Consider the following 14791-nt stretch of genomic DNA (forward strand, 5'->3'; position numbering starts at 1 on the left):
AGGGGGGGCAGGAGAGGGAGAAGCAGGCTTCCTGCTGAGCAGGGAGCCCGATGTGGGACTCAATCCCAGGACCCTGGGATCATGACCTGAGCTGAAGGCAGACGCTTAACGACTGAGCCACCCAGGCGCCCAAAAGTTTTTAGTTTTGATGAAGTCTGATTTACCCGTTTTTCTTTTTGGTGTTGTACTTTTGGTGCCATATCTAAGAAACTATTGCCTAATCCAAGATCATGAAGATATAGTCCTGTTTTCTTCCAAGGGTCTTATAGTTTTAGCTCTTACATTTAGGTTCTGGGATTTATTTTTTCATTTATGTGCAAGGTAGGTCCAACATCATTCTTTAGCTTGTGAATATTCACAGAACTTTTAAACTGTATGGCTGGTCTTTCTTTGCAATTAGACTATAAACTCCATGAGGGCAGAGACCAAAATGATCTTACTAAATTTTTTTTAAAGATTTTATTTATTTGTCAGAGAGAGAGTACAAGCAGGAGGAGCAGAAGGCAGAGGGAGAAGCAGGCTCCCCACTGAGCAGGGAGCCCGATACGGGACTCGATCTCAGGACCCTGAGATCATGACCTCAGCCGAAGGCAGACGCTTAACCAACTGAGCCACCCAGGCGTCCCTTACTAAATTTTTTCTGAATGAATGGATGAATTAGGTTGCCAGAATATCACGTTTCTTTTCTTTTGTCTGAAATCATATCAATTCTGTGCAGTAGCACTGTTTTCATTATGATGTTGGCAATTCAAATCTGTTGACAGTAACAATTCAGAAACGAATACACAGGCTGATAGGAATTGTATTATTTAACAGGCTTCATGGTAGTGAAACCTATTTGGATTCAAATCCTGACTTTAAGAACTGTATAACCTTGGGCAAAGTACATTACCTACTTCTTATTCTATAAAATGGGGATTTAGTTGGTGTAGCTGTCAAAAGGATTAAATCAGATTTTTTAACTACAGTGCTTTACACATTGTAAGCATTCATCAAATAGTGCATTTATTACTGCAAAGAACTAGCAGCAATGTTGGGAAATCCATTAACATACTTTTGTCCAAAATTTCTTCAGAGTGCAGATTCCAAGATTACCATTTTCTTTTGTGAATTGAGAATTGTCAGACCTTTGTTTTTTGATTTGGAAAGACATACACAAAAATTCAATTCAATGTGGAAATGATCCTTTTTTTAAAAAATATTTATTTATTTGACAGAAAGAGAGAGTGAGAGAGGGAACACAAGCAGGGGAGCGGGAGAGAGAGAAGCAGGCTTCCCGCCCAGCAGGGAGCCCAGTGCGGGGCTCGATCCCAGGACCCTGGGACCATGACCCCAGCCGAAGGCAGACGCTTAATGACTGAGCCACCCAGGCGCCCCTCAATGTGGAAATGATCCTAAAGATGTATGTAAATACCATGGAGTTCAGAGTGTCCTGAGCAATAGAATAAAATACCTTTTTGGGCTAAGAACTTAGTAGACAAGGGGCTGAGCAGAGATCGTAGGCATTTTGGGTTCATCTCAGTGTGGCACATATTTCAGTTTTGTACATTACTTGTACATTACGTGTCTGTCTCATCCACCAAAGTCAGTACAGAAACCCTGTCTTCAGTTATCTTTGCATTTCCAGTACGGTGGACACTGCACGGACGGTTGAATTGAGGCGCCTTGTCCACGGGCGTCAGAAAGGATTCCCTGGATAGGAATGGAGAAGTCCGAAGGGGGTTGGAAAGACCTTGGACCCACTGCCAAGGAGAGAAGAGCAGCTCAGGTATGGAACACACTGGTCCTATTGCTCCAGTCGTACGCAAGTAACGGAGAGAACCACAACCGACTGCCTCTTCCCAGCTCCTGGCTCGGCAGGGCCACTTCCGGGAGGGGGCGGGGAGACAGGAGGAGGCGTGCCGGGAAGAAGGCCGTTTGCGCTGCACCGGGCGGAAGTGTGCCAAAGGTACCGGTGCTGCGACTTCCGGTCCGGGTTAACACCGCTTAAGTACACTGCGTGGTTTGTGTAGCGCGGGGACAGACTTCTGAAGGCAATTCAGTGGGTGAAGAGGAGAGTATCGGCGTCTGAACTCAGAAGCCTGGAGTCTAGTGGGAGGATAGGAAAAAAAGCCGGGAACCCAAATACAATCTAACCTCTGTTTCCGAGGGGGCAACTTCCACGGGAACCCCTCTGCCCTGGTAACGGCCAAAGAGGAGATGGCGCCAGTCAGGGAGCGGCCGTGGCCGACACAGTGAGGAAGCTTGAAGGCGGAGCAACCGGAGAAGCCTCGGGAGAACAGCCAGAGCCGTCGCTGTCGCTACCACTGCCACCACCATGGAAGGGGCAAAGCCGACTTTGCAGCTCGTATACCAAGCAGTGCAGGCGCTTTACCACGACCCAGATCCCAGCGGAAAGGAGCGCGCCTCGTTTTGGCTTGGAGAGCTGCAGCGTTCGGTGAGGGGCCCAGAGAGGCCGTTCTGCGCCGCGGGGCAAGGGCGGGGTGGGACCTAGGCTCGAGCTGGATCCTGAGCCGGGCGGTTGGCCTCGTGAGATGCTCCTTAGGGAGGAGCTGCTGCCGCGGGGTGGGGCTGCGAGGCTACATATATGCCGCTTTTCGGAAACTAGTCGCAGCTGGTCGGTCGCGAACTGGCCCTTTCCCCACCCCGTACAATCAGATTTGTAGGTCCTGTACTCGCTTGTGGTATCGATCTGGTCCTGTTTAAGTTTTACGCTTGCTCCTTGCTTCTTAGGCCCTGCTTTCGCGTTTAGTCTTCCTTCAAATCCAGTCCCAGTCTCTCTCCATCTTCCACTTACGGATGCTTTATCCGTCTCCTCTCGGTGTCCCAGTGTTCGCGTCTGGCAATTCCATCCCAGTCGTAGCCTTGCACCTTAGTGTGCCTTACTGATTTTTCATTAAGTAACAGTGATAGTTTGAATCTATTATTCTCGAAACTTCTCAGGTTTCTAGATTCTTTTACACGCGAATTTCCACCGTGTTTTGGAGTACAACGTGATGTAAAGAGAAAAATACCAGTTGAAAATCCTTGCAGTTAGTTCACATCTTGCTGCATATTTGTTCCCTAACCTTGTTTTTTTCCTTGACTTTAGGTTCTTTATAAGATATTGGTATCCATAGCTGCCTTGATTATTCCATATGACTGTGTGAACATCCAGTTAGGGGTTTAATTTCAACCTGTTAGACCTATTGTATTTCTGCATTCTTTGATTCACGTGTCTTAACTTTCCTCTAAATTTCATACTCACTTTTTCTGTGCTTTATTTCTATGTGTGTGTATACTTGGTGATCTTGCTGACTTTCTTATTTTTGCATTTTATATTCCCAAGCATATTTTTAAAGTTTACTCCTTCTCCTTTCTTTTTTAAAACTAATAACTGATACTCCTTCCCCTTTCTTTTTTAAAACTAATAACTGATATTTAAAATTTTGCAACTTTGGCTTTAGATATTACATTTAAAAATTTGGGGATCCCAAGTTCTGGATAAACTCATGGGAAAAGATAAAGGAATAAGACTCACTGTAGGCTACACAAGAAAATCATTCACATGTGCTCTTATTTAGTGTTTAGTTTTTGGGGAGTTATAAATCTGATACATCATACTAAAAGTCATCTCTTCCCTACTAAACTTGCTTTTTGTTGTGTGTATTTTAAAATAAATATTTGTGTGCTTACCCTGTACCAGCAACTGTGCTAGGCTTTGGTATATGCAAATGAACCAGACAAAAATCTCTGCTTGCCACATAATATATTTGTGATGACTAAATGAGTTAATATCTGCAAAAAGCTTAGAAAAGTTCTTGGAACCCAGAGTTTAAGATATGTTAGTAATTGTTATTTAAGTGGTAGTCACTCTTCTTACTTGCCACTACTCTCTGTTACAACCTTACATTATCATCATTATTACTATTTACAGTAAGGGTCCCAACAGGAACAGATGGCACACTTGTAATAGAATAATTCAAGGAGGGCTCATTTTATAAAAGTATTGTTTATAAAGGTGCTGGTATAATGTGGTACCACAAGAGATAATGAAGTAACCAGTAGCCAGACTGATTAACATCCATAGGCAGGAAGGAATAGGAGAGGGAGTAGTTACTTGAACTCCGAAGGAAAGTGTGGAGTTGGCTGCCTTGAGAGGAGACGGTCTGGAGGAATAAATATATTGACCTTATTCCCCTAAACTCCTGGGATTCTTATTTGGGCAAACCCAAACAGAAGCTAGGGGACACTGGAACCTGTTGATATAGTCCATATAGGTCAGCATAGTGGGGCAAAAAGCAGTAGGGAAGGGTGGAAAAGTGGACCTAAAAACACATCATTTTTAGGCAACTTCAGCATCAGGATTCACAACTCAGCTGACATTTCAGCCCTTAATTCCCTTACCTCCTTTTCTCAGCCTCGTGATCACACTGTCACATCTTGGATCTTTTCATTACTAAAAAGCCACCAACTCAAGTCACTAACTCAGCTACATGGTCACACAGTCACAACCTGAATCTTGTCATTATTAAAAAGTCACCAGCCTGGGGGTGCCTGGCTGGCTCAGTTGGTAGAATATGTGGCTCTTGATCTTGCAATCATGAGTTCAAGACCCATGCTGGTATAGAGCTTACTTAAAATAAAAGGCGGGGAGTGCTTGGCTGGCTCAGTTGGTTAAGCTCAGGTCTTTATCTCAGGGTGGTGAGTTTAAAACTCATACTGGGCTCCACACTGGGTGTGGAGCCTACTTTAAAAAAAAGTCACCAGCCCCCCATATCACTAACTCAGATATCTGCTCTGATCACAACCCACTCTTCTAGTTTGCTGCTTAGGGATTCAAGTAACCTTATATAGTAGGCGTTTTTTGAAATCTATAATTTTTGAAATTTTTTGAAATCTATAATTTTAATTTCTATCAAAATTAAAAAGTTATGGGGCACTTGGGTGGCTCAGTCGGTTAAGTGTCCAACTCTTGATTTTGGCTCAGGTCATGATCTCAGGATCGTGAGATCCTGCCCCTGCGTGGGGCTCTGCACTGGGCAGGGAGCCTGCTTAAGATTCTCCCTCTACTAGCTCCCCGACCTCTCGCTCACATGCTCCCTCTCTCAATAAAAAAACAAAACCAAAAATCAACCCCCCCCCCCAAAAATGTAGTTTTTTTTTTTTTTTTTTAAGATTTTATTTATTTGACAGAGAGACACAGCGAGAGAGGGAACACAAGCAGGGAGAGTGCGAGAGGGAGAAGCAGGCCTCCCGCAGAACAGGGAGCCTGATGCGGGGCTTGATCCCAGGACCCTGGGATCATGACCTGAGCTGAAGGCAGGCACTTAATGACTGAACCACCCAGGCACCCCACGTAGTTGTATTTTTAAAACTTAAAATATTTTAAAATAAACTTTTAAAACTTTAAAAAGTTATAAAATGGAGATTTTACAAGAAAAAGTCCTACGATGTAAAGAGCAGTTATGTTTAGACTTTCTTCTGTGAAAGATGAAGATTTGGACTCCCTCCGTCTTCTCTTCTGTTGCATCTCTCTAAACATAGTTATATCAGTTTTTGTTAAATATACACAACACACATTGTGAACCACATAGCATATATAACATGGTAATTTTTCCCTTTTTTGTGCAACTTTTTTTTTTCCTGGTGGTAGTCATTACCTTTTTCTTTCTTTCACATTTGCTTCATCTTCTGTATATCTGTAATAATTTGTTCAAAACCCTCTGTGAGTATGTAAATATCCTCTTAGTATGTTCAGATTGGTAATGTTTCCTTTTTTGGTAGAAGAAAACCTCTCCCTAGAGGGCTCTATCTTCCTGCTCGATCTGACCTTGTTATTCTCCAGGTCTGTTGCATAATTATTGTCCTGGGATCTCTATTTAAACCCTCCTAGGGAATTACATTCTCTTTCTTGTGTTAGGTGCATTGAATCCTGGATCCCATGATCTTTTCTTGGATTACTCCCTTATTTGATGGCTAATTGAGAAGGGAACCTTTACCCCTTCTCTCTTATATTTCTGTTGGTCTTTTTTTCTTGGACCACTTTTATCCTAAGAGCAATCCTCTGCATATAAATGGGGCTGCCAGTGCAGGTGGGAGAATGAACCAGGGAATGGATCTTACCACTATGTATGTAGGCTTTATTTATTTATTTTTAAAGATTTTATTTATTTATTCATGAGAGAGAGAGAGAGGCAGAGGCAGAGGGAGAAGCAGGCTCTCCACGGAGCAGGGAGCCCGATGCGGGACTCAGTCCCAGAACCCTGGGATCACGACTGGAGCCAAAGGCAGACGCTTAACCGACTGAGCCACCCGGGTGCCCCAGTATGATATTCTTGTCCTTAGGTGGGTCTGTTGGCTAAGAGTGCAGAGTCCCTCTGTATCAGTCTTTCCAAAGTAAATCTTGAGTCTTCTGTGATGGTGGGAGGATAGTAGCCTGGCCACTAAGTCACGGGGAAGATCTCAGTCTAACTGCTTATTACAGATTTTGAACCCACTCCTTTGTTTTTTGTTCCACCTGTGCATCTGCCTTCAAGTGTACCTTTTAATTCTTGTACCTGGTACTTTAAATTCCCTGAGATTTTGCAACGTGAATCATTTTGCCCCCTTGGCTTCCCCTTTCTCATCCTGTCCTTCCTCTGAAAAAGTTTCAACTTTTTTAGACCTGCTAAGACAGTTAACTCCTCCATAAGCATTCTAGTTTTCACAGTTTTGTTAATATCAGTCATGTTTCCATTCTTTTTGTCCTTGTGGAACACCCCCCCCCTTTTTAAAAAATCTCTTTACTCTGATTTTAGTAGATTTTTGGAAGGGACCTTGCAAACAAATGTATTCAGTCAGTTCAATCATGTTAAACAAATCCCTGAATTAGTTCTTGAATTTCATCAAAACCTTATTCAGTTGACTGGCTCCTATTGTTTCTTCATTAGGTCTTGTCTTTACTTCTCTCTAATTTGGATTACAAGGTCTATCATTCTAGTAATTTTCTTAAATATGCTGTACCATCAGCCCTTCACCTCTGATTTGGTATAACTTCAGCATAGGTGTAGCCAACTGCTTCTCCCTTCTCCTGTCAGGTCTAGGTGCTCTGCATCCATTTTCTGAATTCTTAGGAACCTTGATCTTTTGGTTATCCTGTCTCTCACTTGCATCTACAGACTCCCTCTTTACTGCGTCTTTCCCATCAGCATTCATACAGCTGTAGTATTTCCCATAGTAAGCAAATGGTTATGGTGGGGAGGGAGAAGGGAGGTGGTAGAGAATGCTTTCTCTGTCCAATTTTGTTATTTCTTTAATTCTTTCATACCTCTGTGGTTTTACTCTTTCCCTGTCTTGTCTTCAAATGAAGAAACTAACCAATCTTTTCAAAGCCTAGCCTAAATTCTTTCTCCTTGAAGTCTTTTTTTTTTTTTTAAAGATTTTATTTATTTATTTGAGACAGAGAGAATGAGAGAGAGAGCACATGAGAGGGGGGAGGGTCAGAGGGAGAAGCAGGCTCCCTGCCAAGCAGAGAGCCCGATGTGGGACTCGATCCCGGGATTCCAGGATCATGACCTGAGCCGAAAGCAGTCGCTTAACCAACTGAGCCACCCAGGCGCCCTCTCCTTGAAGTCTTAACTGATTCTCTTCAAATGAAAATCATTCTGCCTCCACTGAACACCTAGAGCACTTTATATAATTGCATTTGTAATTTTTTTTTACCTTTTTGAAAATCTGTTTTGTTCCCCCATTAGACTGTAGAATCATTTTATTTGTTTATATGATACAGTTGAGGGAATAATTTAATGGTTATTAAGAAAGCAGTGATCAAGGTGCCTGACACAAAGGTTCTTAAAAATGTGTGTTGAGGGGCACCTGGGTGGCGGCTTAGTAGGTTAAGCGTTTGACTCTTGGTTTCTGCTCAGGTCATGATCTCAGGGACCCACATCAGGCTCCATGCTCAGTGTGGAGTCTGCTTGTCCCTCTCCCTCTGTTCCTTCCCTTGCTCCTGCTCTCTCTCTCGCAGAAATAAATAAATAAAATCTTTAAAAACAAAAATGTGTGTTGAATGAATAGCTGGTTGTAGGCACCTCCGAAGGGATAGTTGGATGTCTCAAATTTGTCTTTACCTGTGGATTTCATTTATTTTTGCTGCCTCTCTCTACCATACCCATGGGTAATTGAAAATAATATTATTCAGCCTCCTATGATGTTCTGTTTTGAGTCTTTCCATCCTTATTTATTTATTTTTTAAAGATTTTATTTATTTGACAGCAGGAGAGCACAAGCAGTGGGAGTGGCAGAGGGAGAGGGAGAAGCAGGCAGGGAGCCCGATGCAGGGCTCGATCCTGGGATCGTGACTTGAGCTGAAGGCAGTTGCTTAACCAAATGAACCACCCAGGCGCCCCTCCATCCACCCCCCCCCTTTTTTTTTTTAAACAACCTTTGTGAGGGGCACCTGGGTGCTCAATCAGTTAAGAGTCTGCCTTCAGTTCAGGTCATGATCTCAGGGTCCTGGTATCAGCCCAGCAGGGAGTCTGCTTCTCCCTCCCCCTTCCACTTGTGCTCTCTCTTGCTTTCTCAAATAAATAAATAAAATCTTTGAAAAAAAACACAACCTTTGTGAGATAAATTTATATTGCCCTCATTTTACTCTTTAAAAGACTTGGGTACAGGAAAGGAGAGGAACTTTTTGACTCAATGAGGCTTTCTCGAGGTAGTCACTAAGTACAGACTAAAAGTCTGTTCTAGTGTAGTAACAGGCATATAGTGTTTTAATTTCAAGTTTGTTGTTAAGGAAAGAATTTGCCTAGTTTGTTTGAAAACCATTTTGAAGAATACACATTTTTTTTAATATATTTTATTTATTTATTTGACAGAGAGAGACACAGCGAGAAAGGGAACACAAGCAGGGGGAGTGGGGGAGGGAGCAGGGAGCCTGATGTGGGGCCCTATCCCCAGGACCCTGGGATCATGACCCGAGCTGAAGGCAGACGCTTAACAACTGAGCCACCCAGGCACCCCAGAAGAATATACATTTTGAAAAAACGTATCACTTCCCTCTTAACTCTCACTTTACTAATCTTAAAGCCATTTAGTAGAATTCTAATGACCTGGTGACAATAGATTTGGTTTAAAGGTGTAATTTAGATAAGGTTTAGTCCATGCTATGAGTTAGCATCTTTTCTCTTTCTGTAGTATTTATATAAAACAACCATTTGCCAAAGAATCTATATTCATTACTCTAAACTTTTTTTTTCCTGACAAAATTCTTGGAAACAACCTACAGCCATGGTTTTGATTTATGTGATAGGCAGGTATCACTGATATCCAAAGTGTTTTAAAATAAAGCAAGTTATTTTGAGACAGATCTTAAAGGAAGCCTATCAGTGAACTGTTCTGAACACTTTGTCCACTTCTGGTAACCCAAATGAGTAGGTGGTGTAGAAAGCAAGCAATAGAAGGAAAGACCATCTCTTTATACAGCTAATGAATTATGCTATGCATTTCTTCTGAGTTTGTAAGTTAGATTATAAGGAGACTACTTTTATAGACACAATCTGTGGGTCAGAGGTTAGCTCAAAAATTTTATAGTTCAGTCTGGAAACTGAAACGGAATGATGAAATCATAAAAAGCAATCAAATGAAATCATGCTCTGATGGACTAAGTTGACGTCATGTTTGGTTTGTCACATATCCTTGGGAGTTTTCTTCTAAATATCCTATCAGGAAAGTCATGGATCATGGAATTTCAGCTTCAGATTTCTTTCTTAATAATTTTCCTCTCTGGAATTTCTTAATTCTTTAGTCTAGTTAAAAAAAAATCTAGGGTCTTTGGTTTTTCTTTTAGCAATTGCAGTTATTGACTTGACATATCTGAAAATCTGGGCTTTTTTTATGCTTATGCTTTCATCCTCCAGTTAAGTGACTTTTAAAACATGACATGCTTTTGAAAGGAGAGCTTTCTAGAAAAGAGAAAATATTCATCTACAAATTTGTGGATCATTTAATTCAATGAACAGGACTACTGTATGCCTTGCATTGCTGGAAACTGGAAACATAAATGATAAAAACCAGAGACCTGTATTCCAGAGTTTAGCAATCTGGCTGTGTCATCTAATATGGTAGCCATTAGCCAGATGGCTATTGTGGCTACTTAAATTAATTAAAATTAAATAAAAGTTAAAATCAGTTCCGTATTTGCCACATTCCAAGTCTTGGACAGTGCAGATACAGACATTTCATGTCTTTGGTGTGTTGGAAACTATGAGTGAGAATTTGTGATGGTATTTATGTTGGCATGGTAGTCTGTTAGCCAGTGGCATTCATCCATGTTTGGATTAGTTTATTTCTTGTCTTCCCAGGCCTTGGACCAGAGTTGGTAGTGCGATTCAGGATATAAAATTATCAGGGCAGTGCTGCATTTTCTAATTATAACACAGTTTTCTTCCAAAGCTTTCCAGATAGTTCATTTTTTTTTATGTTGATTGCACTGATGCCTATAAAGAAAACGGAAAATAGATTGCATAGATTTTTTTTTTTATTGTGGTAAAATATTCATAACATAAATAACCATTTTTAGGTATATAGTTCAGTGGCATTAGGTACATTCATGTCGTTGTGCAGCCATCATCCCCGCTGGTCTCTAGAACTTTTTCATCTTCCCAGACTAAAACTCTGAACCTATTAAATAATAACTCTCTATTGCCTCTTCTCTCCAGCCCCTGGCAGCACCATTCGACTTTTTGTCTCTATGAATTTGACTATTCCAGATACCTTGTATAAGTAGAATCATATACTATTTGTACTTTTGTGTCTTGTTTATTTCACTTAGCATAATGTCTTTAAGGTTCATTCACAATCATTCCTTTTTTAAAATTGCAGTAAAATGTACATAACATAAAATTCACCATTTAACCATTTTAAAGTGTACAGATTAATGGGTTTAAGTACATTTATGTTGTTGTGCATCCATTATCACCATTCATCTCCAAACTTTTTCATCTTGTAAAACTGAAACTGCCTATTAAACACAGTTAACTCCCCATTTTTCCCTCCCCATCCCCCAGCCCCTAGCAACCTGGTTTCTATCTCTGTGAATTTCACTACTCTAGGTACCTCATATAAATGGAAACATACTGTATTTGAACTTTTGTGACTGGCTTATTCACATAGCATAATGTCTTCGGGGTTCATCTATGGTGTATCATTTGTCAGAATTTCATCCTCTTTTAAGGCTGAATAATAACGTATGTACCACATTTTGTTTATCCACTCATCTATCAATGAACACTTGGGTTGCTTCTACCTTTTGGCTATTGCAGATAATGCTGTTATGAGCATGGGTATACAAATACCTTTTGGAGGAGGCCCTGCTTTCAGTTCTTCTGAGTATATATCCAGAAAGGGAATTGCTGGTTATATGGTAATGCTGCTTGTTTTTTTTTTTGTTTTAAGGAACTGCCATACTGTTTTCCAGATTTTATAGAATTTTAAGCTCTGTTGAACTTGAAAACAAATTTAATTCATAGGAAGTTGAGATTGCTCAGATTACCTCTCTTGTATTTTTCTAGCTTGTACCCTGGTACTGAAGTAACTACCAGAGAGAGTTTTACTGCTGTACAGCTGAAGTCTCAGATAGGAGCTTTATTTCTTGTTACTGGAAGTTCATAGTGCTGCTAAAGGGCAAAATATTGTAGTGTTTGTCGTGCAGAAGTCCTTAAAAATACTGACTTAATTTTCCTTTCTGGTAGAGTTTCCAAAATGACAATATTATGAAACGTGGTTTTTTTCTTTTGGTAAGAAATTTTCTGTTAATGGAGTTTTCATTATGTATTTTACTTATTTTTTCTCAAGCCCATAGCACAGTTCTTTTCAGTTTTTCCTCTGTATTCATTGTTTTCTTGTATTTTCTGTTTCAGCCATGTATAACACTATTTAAATGGCCCCAGAACAGAAGAAAGTACTTAGAATTAGACCTGAAAATATACATGTTTTTTACATAAGGTTTCAGAGTTTTCTAACACTTCGATGCTTTTTTTTTTTTTTTTACAACACTTTAAGCTAGACATTTCACATTCCTATAAGACTGAAAAACTTGAATCTTCAGCACAGTGTTAACATATGCTTAATTTGTCTGAGAATATTCTCATTCTTCTGGTTTGTATGAGTTGTTGTAAAACTTGGCTCAGATGGGCAGGAATAGAGACCGGTGATTAAAGGAAATACGTTTTCTATATTTTTGGCTTTTAGGAAGTACTTACCTTGGCTTTGTTTCAAATGGTTTCAAGGTTGGCATTTTCTGCTTTTAAAATAGGACTGCCTAGTATAATTAGTAAGGCCCACAGCAAGCAAAGTGATTACCAAGGAATGCATGCTTGAGTCACTCCCAAACAAAGTTGATTTTATGGATCCAGATTTATTTATCTTTTTTCAGGGCCATTCTTGAGGTTCACGTTCACATACTTAGGTTATTGAGGATTTTAAATTTGGATAGGGATTTTTTACACTTGTCATGAAAATATTTTGGCAGGATTTCTCAGTACCATATTATGCGTGACTGACAGTCATAAATTTGAGCCAAATTTCATTTGACAGAGTTCATTAGGACTTAGGATTGTTCGAAAATGCTTGTCCCAGAAACGTGGGGATCTCATCAGAAACTGAGGCGGCCACAGGATTCAGTGCTGTCATTTGGTCTTACTGATTGCTTTCATTGAAATCAAGATAGAACAATGCATGTGGGTGCTACAGTCTGAAAGTTGACTTGAAGAGTGTTTGGAAATTTCTCGTGGACTTTGAATAGCTTAATGATCTTTTAAAGAATTATTTTTAGCTAGGAATCTCTACCCTCCTATAAGGGAAATAGTATCTCCCTTTTAATTATTTATTCAATTATTATGGAGATGGCTGTGAAAATGTTTAAGTTGGCTGAATTTGTCTCTATAAAGGAGCCTTTTTGCTTCTAGAAAAGTTATTTAATGCGCAACAAGAGTATTTTGTGGGTATGGGAGCCTGCTAGGGGCTTTTTATGACTGTTTTTCATTTACACTCTGCTTTTGGAGATGGGCATTGTTTACTTATCACTGCTGTGGTGAAGGTTTTAGCTAAGTTCATTTCATCATGGTTTCTGTATTTCAGGCCATCTTACAAAACAAGTTATTTTGAAAAATATCATTTTTAGGTAGTAATGGTTATCTTTTAGGCTCCATAGTTTATGTTTTTCTTAATATTCCTTCAAACCATTTTCTTTCCCTAAGAAAACCATCAGAAAGTAACTCGTGACAGAACTAGCAGTTTATCCTAAATTTGTAAAATTCTCATGAAAGATTAGATACAAAGGCTTAAGATAGTTGACCAAATTAAAAAGTTACTTTCTCTGTTTCAGGTAAATTAGACTTACTCACAAGGGAATGATTTTTTTTCTTGATTTGGGAAATTCTCGTTTTCTAGCTCTTTACCACATTGTTATAGGGTATATGTCTAAAGCTTTTGTTCTTGGACTGATAGTTTTTTGGGGGGTTTTGTTTTATTCTTTTTACTCTACTCTGTCTTAGTCTCTTCCCCCAATATACTGTAAATCTTTAAAAGTCTTTATATAATAAATGTATCATTCATTAATTGAAATGCTTAAAAAAGTACAGCAACCTGATACTTTTATGTTACTTTTCAAATTTCACTGAAATATTTGTATTTCCAGAACCTCATTTTCTATTTGCCAGAGCTCTTCTGTCCTCAGTGAAGTATTTTAAGTAATTCTGCTTAATTTGAGCAGTTTTTTGTAGGATTAACTAGCAGCTTTAATCCACTTCCAATTCTTGGCAGCTAATGAATCCTTAGGCTCCTGTCTGGGTGTGTGCTTGCTTTGTTGACAGCCTGCCTGCTCAGTGATTTTAGGTTGATTCGGCAGTTTTAGAACTGTTGGTGTAGAAGTGAGTCTTGGAGCAACAGAGCACCATTAAAGAAAAAGAAAGGGCAAGTACTTTTAGGATCTGCTGTGAAGTATAATGAAAGACTTAGAGTATGTTAGTGAAAGGATTGCTGGGCCATAGCCTGCTTCATATTCATCACATAGTCATGGAAATATCTTTTGAAAAGACTGATGTAAAGGCCTGTTCTGCTACTGCTTTGTGAAATGGAAGATTGGAATTAGATGCTTAAATGGAAAATGTTCTCTTGTTGCAGCCTCTTTGAAATGTGCTGCTGGTGGGAGCTGCAGCTTCCTCCTGCTGACTCTGAGCCCCAGGCTTCGGTTGAGATGGTCCTTTCAGAAATGTGGAGCTTAGTCCAAGCCTGGATTTCAGTGGGTAGCACCTGGCATCTGTGGCTAGAAAGTCCTATAAAGTGTAAGTGCTTTATTCTCTCCTTGTCAAGAATCCCTTTTCCTTCCTTATCTTCCTTCTGTCTGCAACTCAGCAGAGGGGAAGTACAATGAGCAATATACTGTAGTGTCTAGGGTATCAGGATTTGGTTGCATTTTCTTTATGATTCAGTGACCAAAACAAGATTATTTGTTTTTGGATGTCAACAATTCTTAAACCGTCCTAGAATTCAAAATAAAGTGTTAAATTATGACCCCTTAATATATAGTACTGACAGTATCATCCCAAGTAATTTTTCATTGACAGTCTACTTAGCAGCTGTGATATTTAAGTTTGCCAGGTTTCTTTAGAGATCACTCTGTATTTTATTCTTACTCTAAAAGACAAGTATTTGAAAAGAGAGGCACATTTGACCAGTGGGTGAGGTAGCATCAAGATAAATAAGGATGGTTAAAATGAGAGGACAGCTCTTTCCCTTTGGTTCTACCTGTTTGGGAATTTTCTGAAGA

General features: G+C 39.9%; 1 protein-coding gene across 2 annotated transcripts in view; it reads left to right on the forward strand.

Moving 5' to 3' along the window:
• The first annotated feature begins 1961 nt into the window (after window positions 1–1961).
• Window positions 1962–14791, forward strand: part of TNPO3 (transportin 3) — a 78569-nt gene continuing 65739 nt past the window's right edge. Inside the window, exons 1-2 of one of the 2 annotated variants that reach the window (XM_081800118.1) lie at window positions 1963–2437; window positions 14146–14306. Coding sequence is in view for 1 of the 2 variants with exons in the window: in XM_081800117.1 (XP_081656243.1) it covers window positions 2318–2437 (120 nt within the window). In the remaining variant the exon portion in view is untranslated. Of the gene's footprint in view, window positions 2438–14145; window positions 14307–14791 lie in introns of both variants that reach the window. The other variant, XM_081800117.1, reaches the window with a different exon arrangement.

Source organism: Leptonychotes weddellii, chromosome 12 (assembly GCF_054177405.1).
Source record: "Leptonychotes weddellii isolate Sample4059 chromosome 12, ASM5417740v2, whole genome shotgun sequence".
In the NCBI taxonomy this organism is placed as follows: Eukaryota; Metazoa; Chordata; class Mammalia; order Carnivora; family Phocidae; genus Leptonychotes; species Leptonychotes weddellii.